The 23630-nt window shown below is 42.6% G+C and overlaps 1 protein-coding gene across 2 annotated transcripts; it reads right to left on the bottom strand.

Moving 5' to 3' along the window:
- Nucleotides 1–114: 114 nt before the first annotated feature.
- LOC133376857 (B-lymphocyte antigen CD20-like) lies at nt 115–23438 on the bottom strand. 2 transcript variants are annotated; one of them, XM_061609724.1, is made up of 9 exons: nt 23263–23438; nt 16883–17003; nt 15367–15486; nt 14061–14117; nt 11889–12113; nt 7954–8022; nt 2789–2916; nt 2246–2293; nt 115–210 (listed from the first exon to the last, which is right to left on the bottom strand). In XM_061609724.1, coding segments are annotated over exons 1-9 (804 nt in total). In that variant the 5' UTR covers nt 23298–23438; the 3' UTR covers nt 115–209. The 2 variants fall into 2 exon arrangements, with proteins under 2 accessions (XP_061465708.1, XP_061465709.1); XM_061609725.1 differs by lacking the exon at nt 15367–15486.
- Between the last annotated feature and the right edge of the window lie 192 nt (nt 23439–23630).

Here is a 23630-nt window from a genome sequence, read left to right as displayed (position 1 = left end):
ATCAGTGATATCTGGCAGTGGATGTGGCAGATCAAGATGGTGGATAATATAAGGTATAAATGCTTACTGTGACCAGGTGCTGTACCAAAGACTTAAAAATGGAATACAACCAAATTCTTGAAACTTTATAATCATCAACACAGCAAAAAAGAATGGGAACGATGGATATTTTATCCAACACATGACACAGAAGTGGCAACATTGGATGGTCTGTGGACAAAAAAGAGAAGAAGAGAGAGGATGTGAATGTGGGAGTCAGAGTCCTGGGTTTTGGTAGGAAGAATGCATCATGGTAGTAATGAATGTTGCTTTTTAAGGGTGGGGGAACAATATTTTTTTATAATTCAACATACCTTTTTTCATTTACATCCTACAATAGCACTGTGTGTGTGAGTGAGAGAGAGAATTCAGAAAACTATTCGATGACAAATACTGAAGAATGAAAATCAAAAGGCACGAAGAAATTGGGTATTTTATGATGCTACCTTGGTACAAGGCACAGTAACCTAAGATTTCTGTGATTCTGGATGCAAGTAGTTTGGTTACTTAACATGTGTACGTTCAGTGGGCTGGTCTATGACCGTAATAAAAATAAATCAATATGCTCACTTAGAAATAAATTACACTGAGTTCATTGGGACTTATTTGTGAATCAACATGCATGGGATTAGGTGCACACCATCATTTCTTTGGGTGCAGTTCCATTTTTTCCTATTCCTCTGCACATATGCTAGCTGATCCTTTGGATGAGATTCTCCTCACAGTCCGGTTACCTTCCACCTCATGTCAATATAGTTTTGACTCCATCTTAGTCCCCAAAGCTAATCTGAGCCTTTAAGGTCATAAATAAAAGCCAATTATTTTGCAATCCAGCTCCCAGGCTGCCTTTTTGGGAGAGAAAAAGGCAGAATGTTATTTTATAATAGAAAATACAGTGCTGTGAGTTGGGTTGTATCAATTTGTTAAGTACTTAAAAAGAGCAGTAATACTCTTTTACAGCTGGGCATGTTCCTCCAGTATTTGGAGTGTGAGTTTGGGGAACCAAAACCCTTCAAAGGGCAGATTGATTTTGAAGCCAGTTTAGAGTTTGGGAAGATGCAGAGAGACAACAGCTCTTTAAGAATTAGATGCAGGAGCAGCAGCTGGCCTGGCTGCTGTTGGGGTGGCTATTTATGTCCAACTGTGCTCTGCTTATATACTTCTAAATAAAACCTATTACAAAGACACCATAAAGAAACAACTTTATAGTGCTGACTCTGGGACTTGTCACCACTCAAGGAAGAGAGGAGCATGTAAGAATATATAGGGCATGGGCAGTCACTCAGTGGTAGAACACACACTTCCTATGCAAAGTGTCCCAGGATGAACCCACGGCATCGTCAGGTAGGATGGGGAACGATCTTTCCGTTTTGAAACACCAGAAAGCCACTGCTGGTCAGTGTAGACCAAGGATGGGCAGACTTAAGGTTGGCTCTCCACCAACCACAGCCAGGTGCAAGAGACTTAACAGAATTAAAGAACAGAGTGTCTCAGATCTGAACTGAGCTCACAGTCCTTTCAAATAAAAACCCATTCCTGGTTAGCCTTCACCATTTCAGCAGTCTAACTTAGCTGGGGGGGTGGGGTAGTTTTGTTGCTGCTCTTAAGCAACTGGGAATCAGAAAGCCTTACTAATCTATGGCAAATCAAGCAGAGACCTACCAGTAGATCCTGACTGACCTTCTGCCCACCCCCAGTAGAGACAATACTGGACTGATAGAGCAGTGGCCTGATGCAGTGTAAGGTAGCTTCCTAAGTTTCTATGGCCTACTACCAGTGCTGGTTTTCAGGGTCTCTTGCCCACAGTAGGCCTTGCCTTTGTCACCCCTGCCCATTCACTTGCCTTCTTCCTCTGGGCCCAAGCTGATGCTCCTCCTCACCTATGTCTCTGTGCACTCACTCAGCAAGGGCAGGCATTGACTGCAAGGAACATGAGCAGCATGCTCAAGAGGGCAGGAATAGCTCATCTGTGGCTCTCTAGAGATTGGACTATAATTCTCATCATCCCTAGCTAGGGCTGATGGGAGTTGGAGTCCCACAACATCTGGAGGGCTATAAATTCCCCACCCCTAGTGTAGAGATGGATAGTGGGTCTCCTGCTAGGCATGGGCTTTAGCAGGTGCCCAACAACATTCATCCTTAATGCTGGCCCTGCCTGCACTCTTAAAGAAGGATGGGCTCCATTTCACACATACATAAGACTCACCAGTCTGTAAATGTGCTTCCAGGGTTGCTTCCAGGAAGTTGTGAATATCTACAAAATGAAGGTTCAAATGTTTATCTATTTATTATTATTTGATTCATATCCCGCCCTTCCTCCCATTAACCTATGTTAATAGGATGCAAGGACGACACAGGCTTCATTAACAGGATTGCCAACTTTTATAAAACAAAAAGCAGGATTTCTTTAACAACAGCCTGATACACAGAAATTAAACCGGTAAAACTTTGCCCTCTATAGAAAGATGCACATATCGGGGTGGAGGGCAGAGGAAAATGGGGACAACAACTCACAAAGCAGCTGCCTTGATGTAGCTTGAGGCACCAGATGTTCAGAAGCAATGTAAACATCCCAGCTGGGTGGGGAACTATGTGTACAACTAGGTGCTGGTTGCGCAACACGCGCAACACACACACACACGCCGGTGCAGCAGCCAGGGCTTGTGCATGGGCAGCCCTTTAGTGCCTTGGGTTGCTTAGGAGAGGAAGCTGGAGGTTGGGTTTGTCATTTAGTTTGACAGACTCTTGCCTGTTTGCTTCTGGGACAGCATACTGTGGTGGTGGGACATTAAATCCATCTTCACGGCTTGACTGTGGAAGTGACATCAATGCGACATTTTGTTCTTCATTGTCTGCGTGCGATTTGTGCTTTTTATTCTGAAAGAAGATACACAAAACATTACCCATTGGTTTCCATAGCTAATGTTTCTCCCTTCAACACTGTTCCTTTTCTGAGTGTTTGAATTGCTTTTTACAAGCCAATTAAGAGTACACATAGGCTTTCCTTTAAACAGGACCCACCATTACATTGTTTTTTCTCCTACAGAGAGATCCCAGCTTTCCTCCACCTTGCCACGGCATTCAATAGACATGCCAGTGATCCAGGCACTGGTCTCAGTAATCTGTCTTGCTCTTCGCCACAGTCTTCCACCAGCAGGCTAACTACTTTTTAATTTTATTTTAAATTATGTTATAATGAAAAGGATAACATAGCATACAAGGTAAAATGGAAAAACAGTTAAAAATAAAAGTAACAACATTAACAATGTTCTCCATCCATAAAACTAAGAGCAAATCAAACGGAGGGATGAGTGACTCAAAGGGGACTCTAGGGGGTGAGAGATATCAAAGAAATAAAACTACAAGGGGGAGGAAACAGGACATAGAGACACCAGGAGAGGCAAACAGAGAGAGGAAAAATTCAAACACTGCCAAACACAATCACAGTTAGGGATCAGGGTGCAAAGGGGATGATCATTAACATAGATTATAAAAGACTACCAAACTGTTGAATAGTCTTCAGGCTACTTTTTATTTTTAAAAGTTGTTGCTTTATTATTCTTTTCTTAAACAGGAAGATTTAAGAAATCTTTTCCTCAGAAGACCCATAAAACTGCTCTGGGGAAGAGGGTTTGTGATACCGCAAGCACTAGGTCATGACAATTATGCATATCCAGCTTCCGTGGCAAACTAGCAAAACTGGTTTCCCTAGCTCTTGATCCTGGACAGGGAACTGTTATGTCTGTACACAAAATGGTGGATCACATAGTGTTATATCCACTTAGTGTTATATCTACAGTGGTATATACGCTCCTATAAAGTTCTGATATTTGCTTACAACCCTCCCCACAGATTCTACTACATTTGGGGGGGGGGGGACACGGGCCTCAAGCATACAATGTCCAGAACAATGTTATCTCTTTCATTCACCAAAACCCAAACAATTGCCAATTTCTTTTGCTCCTGCCTGCTTCCTTTCCAAGACATCCAAAGATCTTCCCATCTGCTCTTTGCTCTTCACACTTGTTGCTAAAACCCTTGTCTACGTGCTGGCCACTTCTTGTCTTCACTAGCCTGCTAACTTTACCCTGGCAAGCCTTCCCTCCTGCCCTATCTCCCCTTTACTGTTCATTGAAGATGCCTCTGCTAAGTCCATCTTTTCCCCTTGGTTTTGTATGACTGTGTCATCCATCCCCCTAAGGTCAATGGCCAGGAATGATGGGAGTTGTAGTTCAGCAACATCTGGAGAGCCAAAGGTTCCCCACGTTTGTCTTAAGAGGTATTTTCACACATGAGGCTTTAAAAAGCAGCTTTTGCTTCAATCAATGCTGACTAGAATGCTCCTTGCATTACAAATGCCAAACATTGTGGGCTATAACCAATACTGCAACTCTGCTGGTGCTACCGTGGAATGTGTGTGCAATGGAACTTCCTCTCCCTCTCCTGTCCCTTCCACACACATACCCTGAGAACTAAAATCAGTTCTAGAGGGTTGGGTGACTCTCCAGAGACAAGAGAGGAAATGGAAGCACTGGATACAACCCCTAGTATTTTTCTTTCCACCCTAACTAATTGTGGTTCCTTTGCTCACTTAGGAAAGCTGTCGGATCTGGACAAGTGTACCAGCTTCAAAAAGAGAGGGTGGTGACTTCACTTGCTGTCGCTTCTTCTTTTGCTGCAGTGATCTTTCAAACCCTATCTAGCTGGGGCCAGAGCTTGGACTGCCCCTCTCCCTACCACAACACTTTCTTACTGAATCGCTGCTGTGCACCTTCTCTTGCCCCGTAGGATCCGCTTAAGAGAAAACGTCTGCTCTGGGCCAGTACCTCGATGTGGCTTCACCTTGAAACTGCACTGGCTAGCCACATCCCTTTTCTAGTTGGAGGCTGGCAGCTTTTGCTTTAGCAACCAATTTGGTATCTGTGTTATGGGGAGCACAGGAAGTTGCCTTATACTAAGAAAGTCCCATTCGTCCATCTAGGTCAGTTTTGTCTGCACTGACTGGCAGTAGCTCTCCTGGATTTCAGGCAAGGGTCTTTCCCAGCTCTACTTGGAGACGTTGGGGATTGAACCCTGGGGCTTCTGCATGCAAGGCAGATGCTCTGTCACTGAGCTATGGCCCTTTTCCAAAAGAATAGGAATCCCTTTTTTTGTGGTGTCCCTAGAAGGGAGTATTCTTGTGGGCTAAGACTAGCAGAATTACGACTTCCTTTTGTTTCTCCCATAGTTGTAGCCCTCCTTGCTCACTCTCTTCCACTGAGATGTCTGAGATTTTAAGTAGATTGCCAAAGATTTCTGGCTCCCAATTATTTAACAACAACGAAAATGACACCCCTCCCCATTTATACTTCTGGAAAAAATGGTAAAGGGGGGGGCTGACCAGGATTTTTGTGTAGAAGGACTGTGAGCTCAGCTTCTGGTACTCAAAACAAGCTCCTAGGATCAGAATTCTTTACTTGCCTTCTACTGAGTCAGACCACTGGTCCATCCAGCTCTATATACACTGACTGCGTTGTATTCAACGTAGTGCTAAATTGAACATTCTGTCAGCAGCGCATGAGGGTTTCTCTTTGTGCAATGGAATGTCTCCACCCCTCTTCTTTCCCCGCAATCTTCTAAATATATTCTTGGGGTTTCCCCAACCCTCCAGAGTAGATTTGGGGATGGTGCAGGGTGTGTGCAGAGGGAAGGAGACGAGGGGAAAATACTCTTGTGCTAATTGAATTATTGCACTCATTTCACTAGTGCAATAATTTAGTTCAGTACTTCCCACTGACTTTAATTCTAACTCTCCAAGGGCTGGTTCACATGGGAGCTACACTTTGGATTAAAGATGCAGCTTTTTCCCATCGTGATAGATTTGCAAGGTTCACACTTCCTACCTTCCAATCTGCTGTTTTCCATTAACACTAGCCAGTGTCCCTCTTGAAAGGTTTAGTATAGGTGTTTCCTTTTGGCCCCACCCTTTAATTTTACATGTGTACTCCCTCTGGTTGCTCAGTTACTGGGCATGTGCAAAAATTCTTCACCTGCGCAGTATTTCAACTACCTTCTGTCCCCAGCCACTTTCTGGAAGTTTGGCAGTTGAAAAGAAGTGGGGTCATCTGCCCCCCCCCATTTCTCCGAGGTCCCTTTTTTTTTCAGAGTAAATTTCCCCCCTTGCCTTGAAAAGCACCTCGGCCTGAAATTGACATGACACTGACTAGACCCCCCCCTCCTATTCCTAGTAAAACCCTTTCTTCTTCTTTTTTAATTAGCTAGTTGGGAAACAGGTTTTGTGTGTGTGTGTGTGTGTGTGTGTGTGTGTGTGAGAGAGAGAGAGAGAGAGAGAGAGAGAGAGAGAGAGAGAGACTGTGCCTCCTGTAACATCACTGGTAATTGGCAGATAAAACGATCTTGCTTTGCAAGAGTTGCAGGATTGCCTGCGAATTTTATGAAGGAACTTTCTTAAGAGAGAAAAAAATCTTGCAGGACAACCACTTGGGCATGTGAGCAAGGGGGGGAACCTTTAAGGAATGGTCTGTGGCTAGCGAACGTTGTGGTTTGGGGGAGATGTGGAGGTGGCTCAGGCTACCCCGGAGCTGCTCCTTTCCCCCTCCGCTGGGGTGGCGTGCAGCAAACTGGAAGGGAAAAGCAGTGGCTCGTGGTCTGAAGAAATGCTCATGCAGTGCACAGGATTATTTTCTAATTTATCTTGGGACAGTCACTCCACGTGGAGCCAGAACTTGCCTTTCTCTTTCGCCATGTAAGGCAAATTATTTTACCCCCCCTTCCTGTTCTGCCTGCTCTCTCTGCCCTCCTCTGGGAAAAGAACAGGTGATGGGGGGGCAAGAGAGAGAGAGATCAGCATGGGCTATGCATGTGTGCACACTTGTGTGCAGCTGCCGAAGTTGTTCGCCTGGGTCATAAAAGTGATTTCAGCAGAACTCGCTATGCACGCTGGGCTGCCCCTTTCTATTGTGCCAGGGCATTGCTGCTGCAGCCGCCACACACTTCGCAGCCCAACATTCCCTTCCTTCCTGCAGATCAGCGGCGCTGTGCAGGAATGTCGCGGGGGTAGTTCAGCTTCACTTTTGCAAAGCCCAAGGGAGTTTGGGTGCAAAGAGTTCAAACCATGCTGAAGTTTAAAAGAAAGAAAGCACAGGAGTGAAGGAAGGCAGAAAGGGGTGAAAGAAAGGGTGGCTGCAGCAGTTCAGAAGCAGCCAGTCAGAAATGGCTTGTTAAGCCAAGGGAAACAAAATGAAATTCATGGAGAGTTTAGTGGGCGGAGAAACAGGAGTATCTGAAAGTGATGATCCACCTCCCAGCAAAAAACACTGGAGCAAAGCACCTACATGGGAGTAACACTGTGAAGTGGAGACAGTTTTTCCTTCACTTTTCGAATTATCTCTGAATTGGATTTAAAGGGAAAAACTGCATCCTAGCTTCTCTTTGCCTGCAACGTCATGTGAACCTTGCAAATTAAACGGGGTGCAAGTAGCACCAATCTCACGTTAACTCACCGTGTGAACCAGCCCTACTTCTTTTGCACCTGGCTCTGTTTGGTAGATTTTGGCATTCTAGTAAAAAACAAAGCAGATCTTGCAAGTCTGAAGTTTGCCCTCCTCTGTTAAGCCCCATGTATGAAAATGCCCTCATACCAGCTTTGCGTTGTGTTGGAGGAGCTAACAGATGAGATGATATGGAAACTACATTTGTTCCATTTGATCTGTAATGACCATCTCATACCTACATGCCATCACATGAGACTAAAACAGCTGAGTGATAAACATTCAATCTAATGAAGTTTGTAAGCCTTCATGTTTTTCAGGCTACTTAGCATACTAATGCTGCTCAATAAATGTACTATATAATGGCAGGAGGCAACACACTCTGTTATATTTTTACTTATATTATAAGCTGCTGAATACTCACCGACTGGAGAGTTGAAAAAGCAGTCACAGCCTCAAGGAGAGAGAAGATCAGCATAACAAACACAATCCCCTGCAAAATACAAATATTATTGTATTTGAAAATATTAATTACTATCCAGCATTAGTGCAAGGACAATGATCTCATGCTGAACTTTAGGATGATATTCACCCAAGAAGCTTTATGCAAAATAAAACAAAACAGGAAAGTGAGGATCAAGCAACCTTCAAAGGCTAGAATGCCACTGTGCCAACATCCCCACCCCCAAAAGCAGGTTGTAGAATGTTAGCAATAGAATTACTATTATATGCTTATGTTGCCATAAACGAAGAAATAAAGATAAATAATTGTTCAGTCAACAGAAACAAGGTCATCAACATTACAGTCCTCAAACCACAGAACTCCAAAGGTTCCTGAAAATATATTGTTATGCACACCCAAATCTCCAAGTGGTGAGAAACGTGAAGGGTACCAGCACATACCTCAGGTTTAACTTCCTTAAAATGAAGGTCACTAGAACTTGTGGTTCCTTGTGATATATGATTTTATTTACACATAGACAGGCTGAGAATAAGGTGAAAGGACTCTCAGCATTAACTCTTCAACAGAGCTTCATCACCCATTAGGTTTCTAGGGGAGCTCTTAAAACCATAGTTTTGGATTCAGTACAGAAAGCAAGTCAAGCCTTTCTGCCTCATCCCAGTTTCCCAGGAGACACAACTGGCCCCTGGCCTATTGTTCTCCTACACCCACCAGTCGTCATTTCTGGCCAGCAGAGGAGGGATTTGCCCTCTTCTGGAAACATCATTAGCTAGTAATTTGTATGGTAACACCACTGTATTGGCCAACTCTTTACAACAAGGCAGAATTCCAAGGTGCCTAAAGGTGGCAGTTGTGAGACCTTTATTGAAAAAAACCTTCCCTGGACCCCTTAAACATGGGTAACTACTGGCCAGTGTCCAATATTCCATTCTTGGGTAAGGTAATAGAGCGTGTGGTGGCCTCCCAGCTCCAGAGATTCCTGGATGAAACAGAGTATCTAGATCCATTTCAATCTGGTTTCAGGCCTGGGTATGGGATGGAGACGGCTTTGGTCGCCTTAGTGGACGACCTACGCAGAGAACTGGACAGGGGGAGTGTGTCCCTGTTGGTTCTGCTGGACCTCTCAGCGGCTTTTGATACCATTGACCATGGTATCCTCCTGGACCGCCTAGCTGGGATGGGACTTGGGGGCACTGTTTTGCAGTGGCTCCGGTCATTCCTGGAGGGGCAAACCCAGAAGGTGGTACTGGGGGACTCCTGTTCGACTCCTTGGCCATTGGCCTGTGGAGTCCCTCAGGGTTCAGTTTTGTCCCCTATGTTATTTAACGGATTTTAACAGGCAAGCATCCTTCTTTCTATTTTTATCATCTGGTTTAAATTGTTGCAGCAAAAAGAGATTTGTCAATGAATCAGCTATAAAGAATCCCTGGGTGAGTTATAACTCTTCTCTTTCATTCACGAAATTAAGGAGGAAAGAAATTGAAAAAGCTTATCTTTGTTATTATTGCAAAAAGCTGGCCTGGAATTTGTGCATTTTAAAGATACAAACGGATGAGGGATTTCTATTCAGAGGAGAAAAAAAATAAATAAATCTGATTTATGAACTTTTGGAGTATTATATGTCTGGGACTATTTTTTTTGGTCTATTTTATTTTGACGAATCTGCTTGTTCACGATGCCACTAACTGTTTTGATGCTGTGAACTAAATTTGTTTTGCATTCCTGAACATATAAGAGATAAGGCAGGCTGTGCTGTCTACACTGTGATGTCATCAGGCTTGGAATATTAACCCAATTGTTGCTGGAATAAGAAGTGGGGTTTTTTTTCTTCGTGGTTTTAAGAATGGCAATCAAGAAAGTGGCTGAGATCCTGGAAGTAATTATGCTTCAGAAAATAATGGATGAGATTGAGATAACGAAACAAACCCTGAGACAGGGTAGACAGGAGATGAAAATCGAATTTGGCAAAATGAAGCAGGAGCTTAAAGAAATAGGGGATCTTGTGAGAGAGGAGGTTGATGAGATCAGAGATACAACTGGACAAGCATTAGAAGATGAAAAAAGAAAAATTAAAGGGAAGATGCAAGCCCTGGAGATTGGAACAAATGTGGAACTGGAAAAAGACTTGGAGTTTATGGATATTAGAGATAAAATTTACTGTTTGGAATTCAACGTTGTCTCTGAAGAAATTAATGAAGATATTAGATATAAAGCTATCAATGTCTTGGATAAATTTCTGGACTGGAATGATGTGATGGAGCTTGACATAGAAAAAATCTATGGAATTAATTACAGATATGTGACAATGGAAAAACTCTCAAGAGATGTGCCAGTACATTTCGTAAAAAAGAAGAACAGAGATATGACTTTACAACAATATTTCAGCAACACATTCAGAATTGATGGCAAGGAAATATTTGTGATAAAGGAAATTCCCATCAGACTCTTATTATATGACTATGGCTATGACAGCAAGATTATTACGGGATATTGATAACGGAAGAATGGCTACTGAAATTACTGGACTTAACAGGATTATTGAAGATGGAAGATGGAATTAACATTGATAATGGAAGAATGGCTATTGAAATTATTGGACCTAACAGATTTGATGAGATGGATTAATCGACATGTTTATTTGGAGAAAAATTGATAGATATATTTCTCAAGGAATTGAAACCTCTCTTTGACTTTTTGTGGAAAGAATAAAGTAATGTTTATGAGATTTGATGATTAATTAAGATAACTACTGGAGGAAAGTGATTTTGTAATATAATTTAAGAGACAGGTTTGTTATATATTGTAGACCTATAACTGATCTGCGACAAATCGGAAGTCAACATTTTATTTTATTGTTTAATTATTTTTGTTTTGTCTTGTTTTGTTTTTGAAAATTTGAATAAAAATTAATGATAAAAAATGCTTCACTGGTTGGATAAGTCTTGAGTAAAAAATTAAGGCACAGAGCGTGAACACTCTCCATTTGCCACCAGGTAATGTCACTTCTGGCCCACCTGTGTTTACTTCTGGTTGGGCTAGTCTTGCCACCAAAGTCTCACACAAATAAACCATGGGTCTCCCATGATTCATCTGGCAGGATTTTTAAACCAAGAAGAAAGCTCTGAATTCATACATGTGAGTGCTTGTGTGCACACACAAATCAAGGCCAGTGTCAGCACCTGGCATCCCTGGGCAGCTGCCAGTGGCCCAGTGATGTGGCAGGGTCCACTGCTGATACCTGTCCCACCCCTTTAAAATATTCTGGTCTAGCAGTCCTAGTGGCTCTAGGTAGCTGATCCTAGCCATCTGTTTAACTGCCTACAATGTGTTGGAAGTTTCACTTCAATCAATGCATTGTCTCGCTGTGTGCTCTGAATCTATTCACCATTAGGGGCAATAGATACAGTTAGTCAGTTGAAAGAGCTCTTGCTGGAATTCTTTCCTTGTTACTTTCCTCAAGTTTAAGCATGCCTCTGATTGGTTAGACTAATATTCTCAGGATATCATCAATTCCAGTTCCGCCTTCTTCTTCCCACAATTCTCTCTCTCCCTACCTTTTTGAATTCAGCTAGTGTAGATGATTAGGCTTTCCTATCCACATGTACTTTCTTAATAAAATGAGTTTACGTTGTTTAAACAACACTCTCTTTCATATTCTTTTATATCTCCAATGAACTCTGCTGCATAAAGCAACTCACTTCACAATGCCCCTGACCTGGCATCACTGTAAGCATTGTGGGAAATTTAAAGGATGGCTAGACACAGTTGTCCAATGCTGCTTAACATGCTGTTGCCACAGCCAAAGAAGTCTGCAAGGGTCCACTAACAGAGGAGGAGACATTGGCAAGAGCCCCCTCAAACCTGGAGATGACTTTGCATAGAACCTAGGAACTTACCATTTCATATGTCTTGATGGTCTTGCAATAATTTGCAAAGTTAGGAATTCCTTCACAAGATAAAGCAACAATATATTTGGATAAAAAGCCAATTCTGTTCAAAAGTGGATTGAAAACTGGATGATGATGTAAATAGAAAATGTTTATCAAATCAATCCCCAAAAGACACATTCCAGCGATTGCACCAAGGCCACTAAGGATGTTAAAGATGTGGCTGGCTGTTGCCTGAAAGAGAGACAAAAAGGATTGCTTAATTACGGTGGAGGGGGAGAACCTGTGAACCAAACCCAACTGACGGCCCATGGCACCGTAGCCCAACTCACACATACCGGCGGCGCAGGGCTAATAAGCTCACCCATGCATCCCACCTACCTCTCCTGTCCCTGTGAATGAAATGTGTGCTGTGCACACATGCCTATCATCAACCAAGATGGCAGCAGGGGCATCAGTTTCTTAGGGAAGCCTCTGCTGCCATCTTGGTTGATGGCAGGCATATGTGCGCAGCACGCACATCATTCACAGAAACAGGAGAGGTAGGTGGGGTGTGTGTGTGAACTTACTGAAGCCCACACTGACTGTATTGGGGGTGAGCCTAGGACCTCCCTCTGCATAATCTGCGGCAGGGTCAGGAGCTGACACTGCCATGGATAGCGGAACGGGTGTGCTACCCTCCCACCCTAAGGAGGAGCCCTTCAGGGCCCCCTCTGGGTTGCAGGGGCCCTCGACCAGGGCCCAACCTGGCCGCCCTCTGGCTCTGGACCTGCTGAGAGTCTTGCCCTTGCTGTCTTTGACTATGGAAGCATGGGGGAGGGGATTGACTCTGGTTATTAAGTGGTAAGAAAAAGGCACCTTGAACATAATCAAAGGCACTGTTTCCTCTCTTAAACATATCTCAGGAACAGAACAACAAGGACCCAATGCAAAAGCATAATATGGGAGGTTCAGGGTTATGCAGTCTTATTCTTGCCCTAGGTTCCAAAACCAGAGCACTTTATACAGAAAACACAGGATAAGTGTTGGACCACTAGGATAAATTAGCATATGCAAAGCAGCCACTGAGCTGCCAAATGAACATGAACAAAAACAACCTGGTGTTTTGTGCATTGGCTCTGCCATTTTGTTATCTATTCCACATGCAGGGCAACAGGATGCTGTAGTTCACAAAAGCTTATGCCACAATAAATCTATTAGTCCCACAAGAATATTTGGGTTGCATCCAGCATTTGTCACATTCAGAGTAGACCCCTTGAAATTAATGGACATGACTAATGTAGATATATAAGTTTCAATTAGTCTACACTGAGTAGAACTTAGTCTGATACAACTCTTAATTACTTAGATAATATTACTTTCCAGGAGCTCAACCTGTCTTATTCTCCCAGTAACAATTTTGTGAAGTCTTCTGATGGAATCTGTCTTTCAAGAAGTGTATAGAGTAGGTTATTTTGAGAGTGACACTTTTTTTAAATTTTGAACTGCTACCTGATTCCTTCAACTTCCCTCATCCTAAACTTTAACAAAACCTTTTAATGTGGAACCTGATGTTTTGCCAGGTTGGTCTGTCCATGCTCAGCTAAAGGGGAGGTAAAGGGACAAAAGACTTAACTCTTTCCTGTAGGTGACTGGAGGAGTTTGCTAAGAGCGGCTTTTCCCCTTCCAGGTAAACACATGGTGTTCTCTTGGCTCCAAAACAGAAGGATGACGGTAGCAAAAGTCAATGAGCCACAGCTCCCATCCAGCTCTGCACCACAGGGCAGGTGGACAGCCATAATAAATTCATTAGTCTTTTTTAAGTGTGTCAGCAGTATTTGTTGTTCTTGTGAAGCAGCTTAGGCTGACCAATATTACCCAGCAAGCAGAATGGCAGAGCTGGGATTTGAACCAATGACAGCAAGCAAGAGACAGGCTATTATCCCTCCAAAAGTTGGAAGCTATTTGAAAGACTGATTGTTACCAGTGGAATGTATACACCTATCAATTTAGCTTCCATTAAATAGGTTTGTATCTTTCAATTGCCTGCAAATTCTGTTTGACTAGAGACCAATGAAAAGGTACCCTAATCTGACAGATCTGAGCTATAAGAAGCAGGGGTAGAGTAGTCCCTAGCAATTTGTATCTTCTGACAAACAATTACAAATTTTAAAACCCCAATGTAAAGTCACATCAACTTACCAGACCCTCAACTGGTTTTGTTGCGGCTGTCGATGCAAGGTTTCCTGAAATGAAGAACTATTGAGAGAGAGAAAATAGTAGACAGCAAGAAGTGAGTTACTTACATTATATTGGACTCTTTTTTAATCTCTCTGTTTAGACATTTTTATTAATACTTCTCAATCCTGCCCTTCAACCCAATTTTGGATTGCATACAGCACAATCCCATGAATGTCTGCTCAGAACTAAGTACCAGTGTGTTATGGGGCTTCCTCCTAGGTAAATGTACATAGGACTGCAGCCTAGGCAGCTCCACAATGGTAACATTGCATGAAAATCCCAATAAAATATATACAAGTGCATTAAAATAATAAATTTAGCATCATTTCCATCATATGAAATATCACCTTGTCTCCAAATTGCTGGGGGGACTGAATGCCTGGTATGATGTCACCACTCTCTCCCCAACTAACAGGCTTCCCCAGTTGGAAGAACCTAGCAGATGCCCATCCCACTGGAAGATGAAAGGTTGCCCTAAAGGCATCCCATTCATTTGAGGGCTCCTCCACACTGCTGGGTTGGTTTGGGGCAAGGCATTAGTATTCCCATTTTGCAGACGGGGAACTGAGGATGCCTCTAGAGTCGACTGTCAGTATTTCGTGGGAGCAATTCCACCACATACTACACATTTTAGGTGTGTGCATTTAAAATGGATTGTTGCCTAGCACAAGACTGTGTGGTTTGGAAAATGGCGGGGAAATGCATTGAAAAGTGTGGGATGAATGAATGGCTAATGGGAAGACTACAAATCAGGATGAATGCAGGATTGCCAGATAACTCTGCTATCTTTTCGGCGCCTTTTGAAGACTTCCCTCTTTCAACAAGCCTTTTAAGTTGAGACCTATCCCAGTCTGCGTTAGAATTGCTTGTTAATTTTTTAAAAATAATGTTTTTAACGTTGTTTTGTTTTAATGTATTTTAAGGTCTGTTTTTATGATGTTTTAAAGTATTTTTAGCGCTTCTGTTCGCCCTGGGCTCCTACTGGGAGGAAGGGCGGAATATAAATCAAATAATAATGAATAAATAAATAACTGACCTGAAATCAAATCAGAATGAATGCTCAATAAAGACCAAATATAATCTAACCCCTGCATAAGCAAATCAGGATGAATGCTCAATAAATAGGTCATTTGGAGGGCCCCTGAATGATTTGCCCCAAACCAGGAAATCTGACCCAGGTCCATATCAACCCTCTTTTCAGTACACCATGCTGGTTAGCAATGAGATATTGCCAGGTATCAACAACAATGCTATTTATTCTCCTTACAAGCCCACCTCCCCAGAAGGGATACCAGACAGTCATGATCAAGGGGACAAATTCTTCTGATGAAAAGAATAAAATGCCTCCAAGAGCAATATGTATCATAGCGATAACAATCTGCATAGCCTGTAGGAAGATGACAAAAAATAGAAAACAATAAATGAAACAGCTGGTTCAAAGACCACTTCATACGCATATTATTAATTGAACTTATTTATTATTTATTTATTGTATTTATTGTATTTGTATACCGCCCAATAGCTGAAGCTCTCTGGGCAGTTTACAGTAACTAAAAACATTAAAAACAAATATACAAATTTAAAACACATCTTTTAAAAACAATTTAAAAAATTTAAAAAATTTAAAACAATTTAAAGAACACATGCTAAATTATTACCATGTAGTTGGTAATAAATTCTATTACCATGTAGTTGGTAATAAATTCTCTCAAGTTTCCAGAAGGAAAAACCAAGATATGGGTTAAGCAGTTTTCCCCCTGCTGTGCTAGGCAATTTTGGGTTTAGATCAATCAGACAAGGCATTTTTTAATGTTAAGAAGTAGGGCTGTTAACCAATACAATTTTTGTTGATGATGATCAAGTAGGGTTGCCAGGTTCATGGCCTGAGACTGATCCTGTGTCTTTAGGAGAAGAGAAAGTCACCCAAGTGCAGGTGTTCTTGCAACACTGTAATGGGAAAAACTACAAGGTGGAATTCTCCCTTCCCCCTGCACAGCTTTTAAAGATACAGAAGACCTCTCGGTTGCCAGGCCTGTCCTCCAAGAGGTCTTCTATATCTTTAAAAGTTGTGCAGGGGGAAGGGAGAATTCCACCTTGTAGTTTTTCCCATTACAGTGTTGCAAGAACACCTGCACTTGGCTGCCTTTCTCTTCTCCTAAAGACACAGGATCAGTCTCAGGTCATGGACCTGGCAACCCTATGATCAAGTGATCAAAAAAGTTTTTTGGATTAAGTTTAAACTAACTTGCATTTTGCTAAACCTCAGTACAGAAGCTTTAAAAAGGTCTTTGTTTGAAACCTCCTGCCTAAACCCTGAAGAAACACTGATGACAGGTCATGTAGACAATAGGAGATGGACCAATAGTCTGGCTCAGTATAAGGCAGCAATCCAATATGTGTCTACTCAGAAGTAAGCTCCATTGGGTTTAATGGGACTTACTCCCAGGTAAGTGTGTACTGGATTGTAGCCTAAGGCAGCTTAAGGTCTGTAGCTCAGAGATAGAGCATCTGCTTTGCATGCAGAAGGTCCCAGGTTTAGTCCCCGGCATCTCCAGGTAAGGCTGGGAAAAGACCCCTGCCTGAAACCATGAAGAGCCACTGCCAGTCAGTGTAGACAATACTGAGATAGATGGACCAATGGTCTGACTCAGTACAAGGCAGCTTCCTATGTTCTTGAAATTATGTTTTGTCTATATTTTTTACTGTATTTTGCACCTGCACCTCACACCCACATACTTCCCTAACCCAAAGCTCACAGATATTTGGGAAGAAGGCCGTCTTACCCCCAGAGCTTCATTTTTTCTCGGGAATTTCTTCTGTTCTGCCTCAGCATTGCTTGGCGAGACAACCACCACAATGTTGCCAGCGGAAAGCCCCGGTGGAGCTGGCCTGTATTGATTAATTCTGCAAACACACAAATCCATCCATCAATCGTGACAAATGAAGACTGCAGGGTTGCATGTACCTGGGTCCTTTCTGTAGCAGGACTCTTCCTCGCTGCTTAGGCATTGTTTCAGCTTGCAAGGAGAACTAAATGATGGCTATACAATTATTATAAGGTAAAATTAAATTCACTAATAGGCAAAAAACCTTGCGGTTCAAGAATGTACTTATAGCCTACAGATATTTCTATCAAACTTTAAAAAGCAGGGAAATTGGGCAGCTATAGTTAATGCACCAGGGGATCAGGAGACCTGACTCCTCTCTTGAGATATTGTACTGCCCTACAAATTGGTCAAAATGCAAACACCATTTGGGTTGGTCTTTCACAGTCCAATCCACTTCCTGTGTAGCTTGCAAGAATTTGGTAACATGTGCGTCTGAGCATATGGTGAGCGGTGGCAACACCTGGCATCTCCAAAGACAGAGAATTATATTTTTGTATGTTTGTTGGTGTTCTTCTTACTTTGCTTCTTTCCTGTGTTACTAATGTTTCTACAGAGAATCTAAACTAGAAAATTTAATTTCCCTCAATATTCATCCTAGAAATCTGTGTCAAATTTATTTTTATTAATTTCAAAGCCTTTTTATTGGTCAATGTCATATGATGATGAAGACAGCCTTTTGTGTTTCAAATTGGAGGTTATGTTCTATTTCTATTTTGGGTACATTAACAGTTGAATCTGAAACTGCAGTTTGATGTAAAATCAGACTGATTACAATATGTTGCTACTTCAGCAATGACTCTTAGCTGTTGGAAAAAAGAGGATGCATGTTTTGAGCCTGCTATGTTTAAACCACTTTATTTAAGGCAAGGTGGGCATGGTCAATTAAAAACATAGAGCACACCTAGAATTTTGCTAGAATATATTTCACCTCCCACTGTTTTATCTTGTGCAAATTGAGACACTCCTGAGGTCCACTGGAGACTATTCTGCAGAAGTCAGTGCCATTATTCCACAATTATGTTTGGAGTTTTTTTAGTGTTGCTGTACTTCACATACTCACAGAAATAGAAACAAAAGAAAATGATTTCCTATAGGAAACTTCACTGAAACTGCAAAGTAAATCAGACATATTTAAAGTGACCATCTGAACTATATCACCTGTCCTAATAATGTTGCTTCCCCCTGCTAAAACAAGATCAGCACAGCACATGTCTTCTTTCTATTATTTGCGCTGATTGCAGGTGTTACCACCACTCACCATATGCTCAGAGGCACATGTTACCAAATTCTTCCAAGCTACACAGGAAGTAGATTGGACTGTGAAAGACCAACCCAAATGGTGTTTGCATTTTGACAAATTTGTAGGGCAGTCCAATATCTCAGAGAGGAGGTCAGGTCTCCTGCTTCCCTGGTGCATTCACTATAGCTGCCCAATTTCCCTGCTTTTTAAAGTTTGATAGAAATATCTGTGGGCTATAGGTACATTCTTAAACTGCAAGGTTTTTTGCCTATTAGTGAATTTCCCTGCTTTTTAATCCAGGAGGTAAGAAATGGGATCCTGTCCAAGTTTGCTGAGAATGGATTGATCATTTGCATGCTTATTGAGTTCAGTGGGATTTACTCCCCTGCAATCATGCTTAGGATAGGTGAAACTGACCACAGGGGATAGGGAGGGGAGGAGGAGGAGGGAGGAGAGGAAATACAGAGGGGAGGACTGGGAGGGGAGCAGGCTGGATGAGGGGAGGGGAGGAGAAGGACAGGTTTGATCATTTGCATGTTTATTGAATTCAGTGCGATTTACTCCCATGCAATCATGCTTAGGATAGGTAAAACTGACTGGGGGAGGGGGGAGGGCTGGAGTGGTCAAGGGAGGGAGAAGAAGGAAGAGGGGAGGAGAGGGGAAGGGACAGGAGAGGGGAAGGAGGGGAAAAGCAGGTCTCATCATTTGCATGCTTATCGAGTTCAATGGGATTTACTCCTATGCATCATACTTAGGATAGGAAAAACAGACCATGGGGGAGAAGGAACGGGAGGGGGAAGGGGAAAGAGCGTATTGGAGGGGGGCAAAAGAAAGGGGAATGGAGGGCAGGTTTGATCATTTGCATGCTTATAGAGTTCAATGGTATTTACCTCATGCAATCATGCTTAAGATAAGTAAAACTGACCATGCAGAGGAAGAAGGGGAGGGGGAGGAGGGGGGAGGGGGAGGATGGTATTGGAAGGGGATGGGGATGGGTAGGGAGGGTCGAAGGAAGGGGGAGGGAAGGGGCAAGAGGGAGGGGATAGGAGGGAGAAGGGAGGATGGGTTTGATCATTTGGATACTTTTTGAGTTCAATGGGATTTATTTCTGTGCAATCATGTTTGAAAATGGAAATGGACTGCCTTCAAGTCGATCCCAACTTATGTTGACCCTATGAATAGGGTTTTCATGGTGAACAGTATTCAGAGGTGGTTTTACCATTGCCTTCCTCTGAGGCTGAGAGGCAGTGACTGGCCCAAGGTCACCCAGAGAGCTTCATAGCTGTGTCGGGATTTGAACCCTGGTCTCCCAGGTTGTAGTCCAACACTGACCTGGCGGAGGGGCAGGGAGGAGAGGGAGAGGAGATTGGGTGGGTGGGCACTGGGCAGAAGGAAAGCCCTTTTCCAAAAGAAAAACATTGTGAACAGTATCATTGTTTTTCAGCGTTTCCCCCACCTTTTTATTCTACAGCAGGCACATGTAGCCTCCCACCCAAATTTAAACCAAAGCTGTCCCTGGCCACATCCACACCAGGCCTTTATTTCACTTTGGACAGTCATGGCTTCCCCCAAAGAATCCTGGGAAGCGTAGTTAGTCAAGGGTGCTGAGTGTTGCTAGGAGACACCCTGTTCCCCTCCCAGACCTTCAATCAGAGTGGCTGACTGTTAAACCAGTCTGGCCACTGAAGCACTCTCAGTGGAACAGGAGTCTCCTCTCAACACCCTTCACAAACTACACTTCCCAAAATTCTCTGAGGGAAGCCATGACTGTCTCAAGTGAAATCAAATTCTGGTGTGGGTGGGGCCCCCTGATTAGGCAAGCCCAGCAACTGTGAGGATAATGCCCTGCATTATCATAGGCTACCAGCCAAAATTTCTTAATAAAAATCAGCCAGACATTTTTTTAACTTTTAAACTGCAGAAGATGAAGGTCAGAGTATGGGGCAAGGTCAGTAATAGGAGTACAGGTACTCTGTGAACATGGCTGATTTTTAATGAATTTCAACAGATTATGAGAACTCAGAGAAAAAAGTCCGAAAGGGCTCTGGCGTTTCTCTCTCTCTCTTTTTAGACTTTGAACTCTTGATTCTCTCTGACTGTTTTATGTATCGCCATGAAAACTGAGAGTGTTAAGCAAGTGTTTCTGAGTTCAGGACTATAAGATTTGTAAGGTTTTGTTTTGAAATGAGCTTATGGGAAGCATCAGAATGGCATGGGGGTATTTTCAATTTAACATTGTGGAATGTGAAAAATACACGCTGGCTATAGTATACAAAGGAAAGAGCCTAGCAAAAGCACTTCTTATAATAGGTGGTCAGGTGTGAGGGGTAAAAAAAAGCAGTTTTAAAAGCTTTTTGGTGTCATATATTCCAATAGATTTCTATTAAGCAAATTATAACATGATTTGTTTCTTGGCGCTGATGGGTGAAAAAGACACCATCCTTTCATCTGCCTTCCAGCGTCAAGGGGATGATTCTAGCAAAAGTTAAGCATTTTTAAGTTAAGCATATGTCTTGATAAGCCCTTTGTGGTGGTTCTCTCAACACACAGCAAACTTACCACTAGCAGATGTCCACTATCTGTTCCCACCCACCACACTTCCTCTTAAAGAAACTGATTGTAAATGGTCTACAACATAATCCTCTTTATTCAGAACAAAGTAGATCCCATTATGTTCAACAGAGCTTACTCCCAAGTAAGTGTGTGTAGGGTTGCTGTCTGAGACGGAAAAGAGCAATTCCCAGGCTCAAGTATAATCTTGATCTGCTTCCTCTCAAAATGCAGAATTCTTCCCTTCTTTGCTTTGCTGATCTCCTTTCTCCTGTTTTCTCCCTCATAAGATAAAGGAGCAGTGAAACTACAGGGACCAGATACTGATTTGACACTTATGGGGGATTATAATGCTGAAGATGGTTACTAATTTCCAGTTCCTTATTTGCACAAAAGTTTGAAACACAGCTCAGTCAGAAAACTTAAAAAAAGAGAGAGCTGAAGTTTATATCTCCCTGAACCAGCAAGTAATCTTTAGTATACCCCATATCACATATCTCCATGACTCTTTGAGATCCACAATAATTGTTTTGAATCAAATTTGCTCTGTTTGCACAATTCTCATGAATGCATGATGACTTCAGATGACAATAATAAATAAAGCACGTGGAGGGTGTCCTTCACAATAAGCTGTGGGCCACCTCAAATCATAGATTTACACCTCCAAAAGAGTTTTCTCTATAAGTCAGCACTGAATTACAATCTGGCCCAGTGTTTCTTTCGGGCACAAGGCACTGTCAACCACTCCCATGCCAATAACAGCCAAAGTAGGAAAAAACCAAGGAACTGAGGATGTACCCCACAAAATAAGCTTTGGACCATTACAAATCATGCACCTACACATCCAGGAGTATGTTCTCTATGAGACAGATTTGAATTGTGTCAGGTCCAGGACTTTCCCAGAGTGTAATTTCAAATTTAACAAATATTGGGGCTTACCTTTGCTTGAATGGGGATCTGGCTTCCATAACCTCAAGAGAGATTAAGCATTTCCCTTTGTTTTTTTAATTTGGATGGCCTGAAGGGGACTGGAGTCATTCCTTATACTTCCCATTAAACTGTGGGTCACAACATGTTCCAGTGAGGTGTGCGTGCACAATGAGGGGCTTTCCCTCCATTTCCAGGGATTTTTTCTTGGGCTGACAGCACACCAAGGATGCTGTGTGATTCTTTTAAGAAACAAGTTCCCTCCCTCCCTCCCTATGACTCTTGTTAAATTCTGTTCAACCTTGCATATCCGGATAGGTTTGCCTAAACAAAAACAGTTTTTAGCAGCAAAATAATACAGCAATGGACCTGGCTGATGTCAGTGGAGAGGGAGTTCCAGAGTGTAGGTGCTGTCATACTGAAAGATCCGTTCCTTACAAGTGCGGAATGGACATTGTGCAGCACTTGTAAAACTACTAGTTCTATAGATCAAAGCAGCCGAGTTGGCATATATGGGGTAAGGCGATACCTCAAGTAAATGGGTCCCAAGCTATTAAAGGCTTTATATACTTAGAATAACACCTTGAATTTGGCCTGATAACCAACCAGTGCAGATCTCTGAGCAGGTGTATAATATGCTGACAGTCTTACTCCTATCAGCAGTTGTACCGCAGCATTTTGCACTAACTGCAGTTTCCAGACAAGCTCAAGGGAAGACCCACATAGAGTGTATTGCAGTAATCCAGTCATGAAGTCACCAGTGCTCGGACTACCATGATCAGGCTCTCCTAGTCCAGGAACAGCTGCAACTGTCATACCAGCCAAAGCTGAGAACTAGACCCCTAGATACCAAAACTACCTGGGCCTCCAGTGACAAAGCTGGATCCAGAAGCACCCCAATAAACTATTATCTATTTGCCTACAGATTTCCTATTTGTTAGGAAATGTACAGCATGTGTTTTGCATGCAAAAGGTCCTACGTTCAATCCCTTGCACCTTCAGTTGACAGAAACAGGGCAGATGTTGGGGAAAACATCTGCCTGAGTTCCTGGGGGGAAGGCATTGCCAGTCAGAGTTTATTTATCTATCTATAGGCTGCGATTTAAAGCAAACACTCCTCACAATGCAGTTTGTATGAAACAAAATAAAACAGTCAAAATTGCAAACATCAAATCTGGAATAGATGGACCAATATCCTGGAAAACAGCCCTGCACTTTACAAACTGCTCCAGTTCTATTTATTTTCGAGATCTAACTTACTCCATGAAACCAGAAAACAGCACAGGATGCCAGCCCCTCAGAGGGCAGCTCTGTACATCCAATGGCAAACACCTCTGTTGCATGTACATCAGTGTTACCACAATAAACACATAAGGTAGGGGCAACATACCTGGATCTTTAAATACCTCTTTATACACATAGGAGCCTTGGCCTAATCAGGTGTTTTAAAATTCAGGTTATGTTGTATACACTTTATGTGTTTGCTGACAGCATCTATACAAGCCCTGTATTTGATGTATAAATGGGAAGCCACCCTGGCAAGCCCAAGCTTTCTTACCCTGGATACAAAGAAGAGCTAGACAGGGTCTCCATAGGGGGCACTTCTGCTTCTAGCTGACTGAAGATGGAGCAGGTGGCTATGGTGGTGATGCTGCTGCTGCTTTGGGCACAGGAAAAGAAGGAAGTACAGACTGCAGAATGTGGTTATCTGTCCCAGCCACATCCTTCTCTCACTTGTTTTCTTCCCTTTGCTAGCGTTGCAGCTAATCTTATTGGTTGTGTGTGATCACCTGATTTTTGAGAAATACCCACGGGCAAAGCAAAGAGTTTTGGCTTTTGGAAAATGAAAGAACTAGATGAAACAGAACATATTTTTAGTAGGATCCTAACTACCCCGTCCAATGCCAGTGGCAAGATCTCCCCATA

Source organism: Rhineura floridana, chromosome 2, assembly GCF_030035675.1.
Source record: "Rhineura floridana isolate rRhiFlo1 chromosome 2, rRhiFlo1.hap2, whole genome shotgun sequence".
NCBI lineage: Eukaryota > Metazoa > Chordata > Lepidosauria > Squamata > Rhineuridae > Rhineura > Rhineura floridana.
Note: the sequence above shows the minus strand (reverse complement) of the source record. Positions and strands in the feature narration are given on the sequence as shown.

What these genes read in the sequence shown, in the direction of transcription:
- LOC133376857 (XM_061609724.1), bottom strand. Translation starts at nt 23,297, where the DNA reads ATGGAGACCCTGTCTAGCTCTTCTTTGTATCCAGG. An exon ending in GAAAAAATGAAGCTCTGGGG is followed by an intron (nt 15,487 to 16,882) that starts GTAAGACGGCCT and finishes ATCTTCCTACAG; the next exon opens with GCTATGCAGATTGTTATCGC. An exon ending in GCTGTCCCAGAAGCAAACAG is followed by an intron (nt 2,294 to 2,788) that starts GCAAGAGTCTGT and finishes TTCATTTTGTAG; the next exon opens with ATATTCACAACTTCCTGGAA.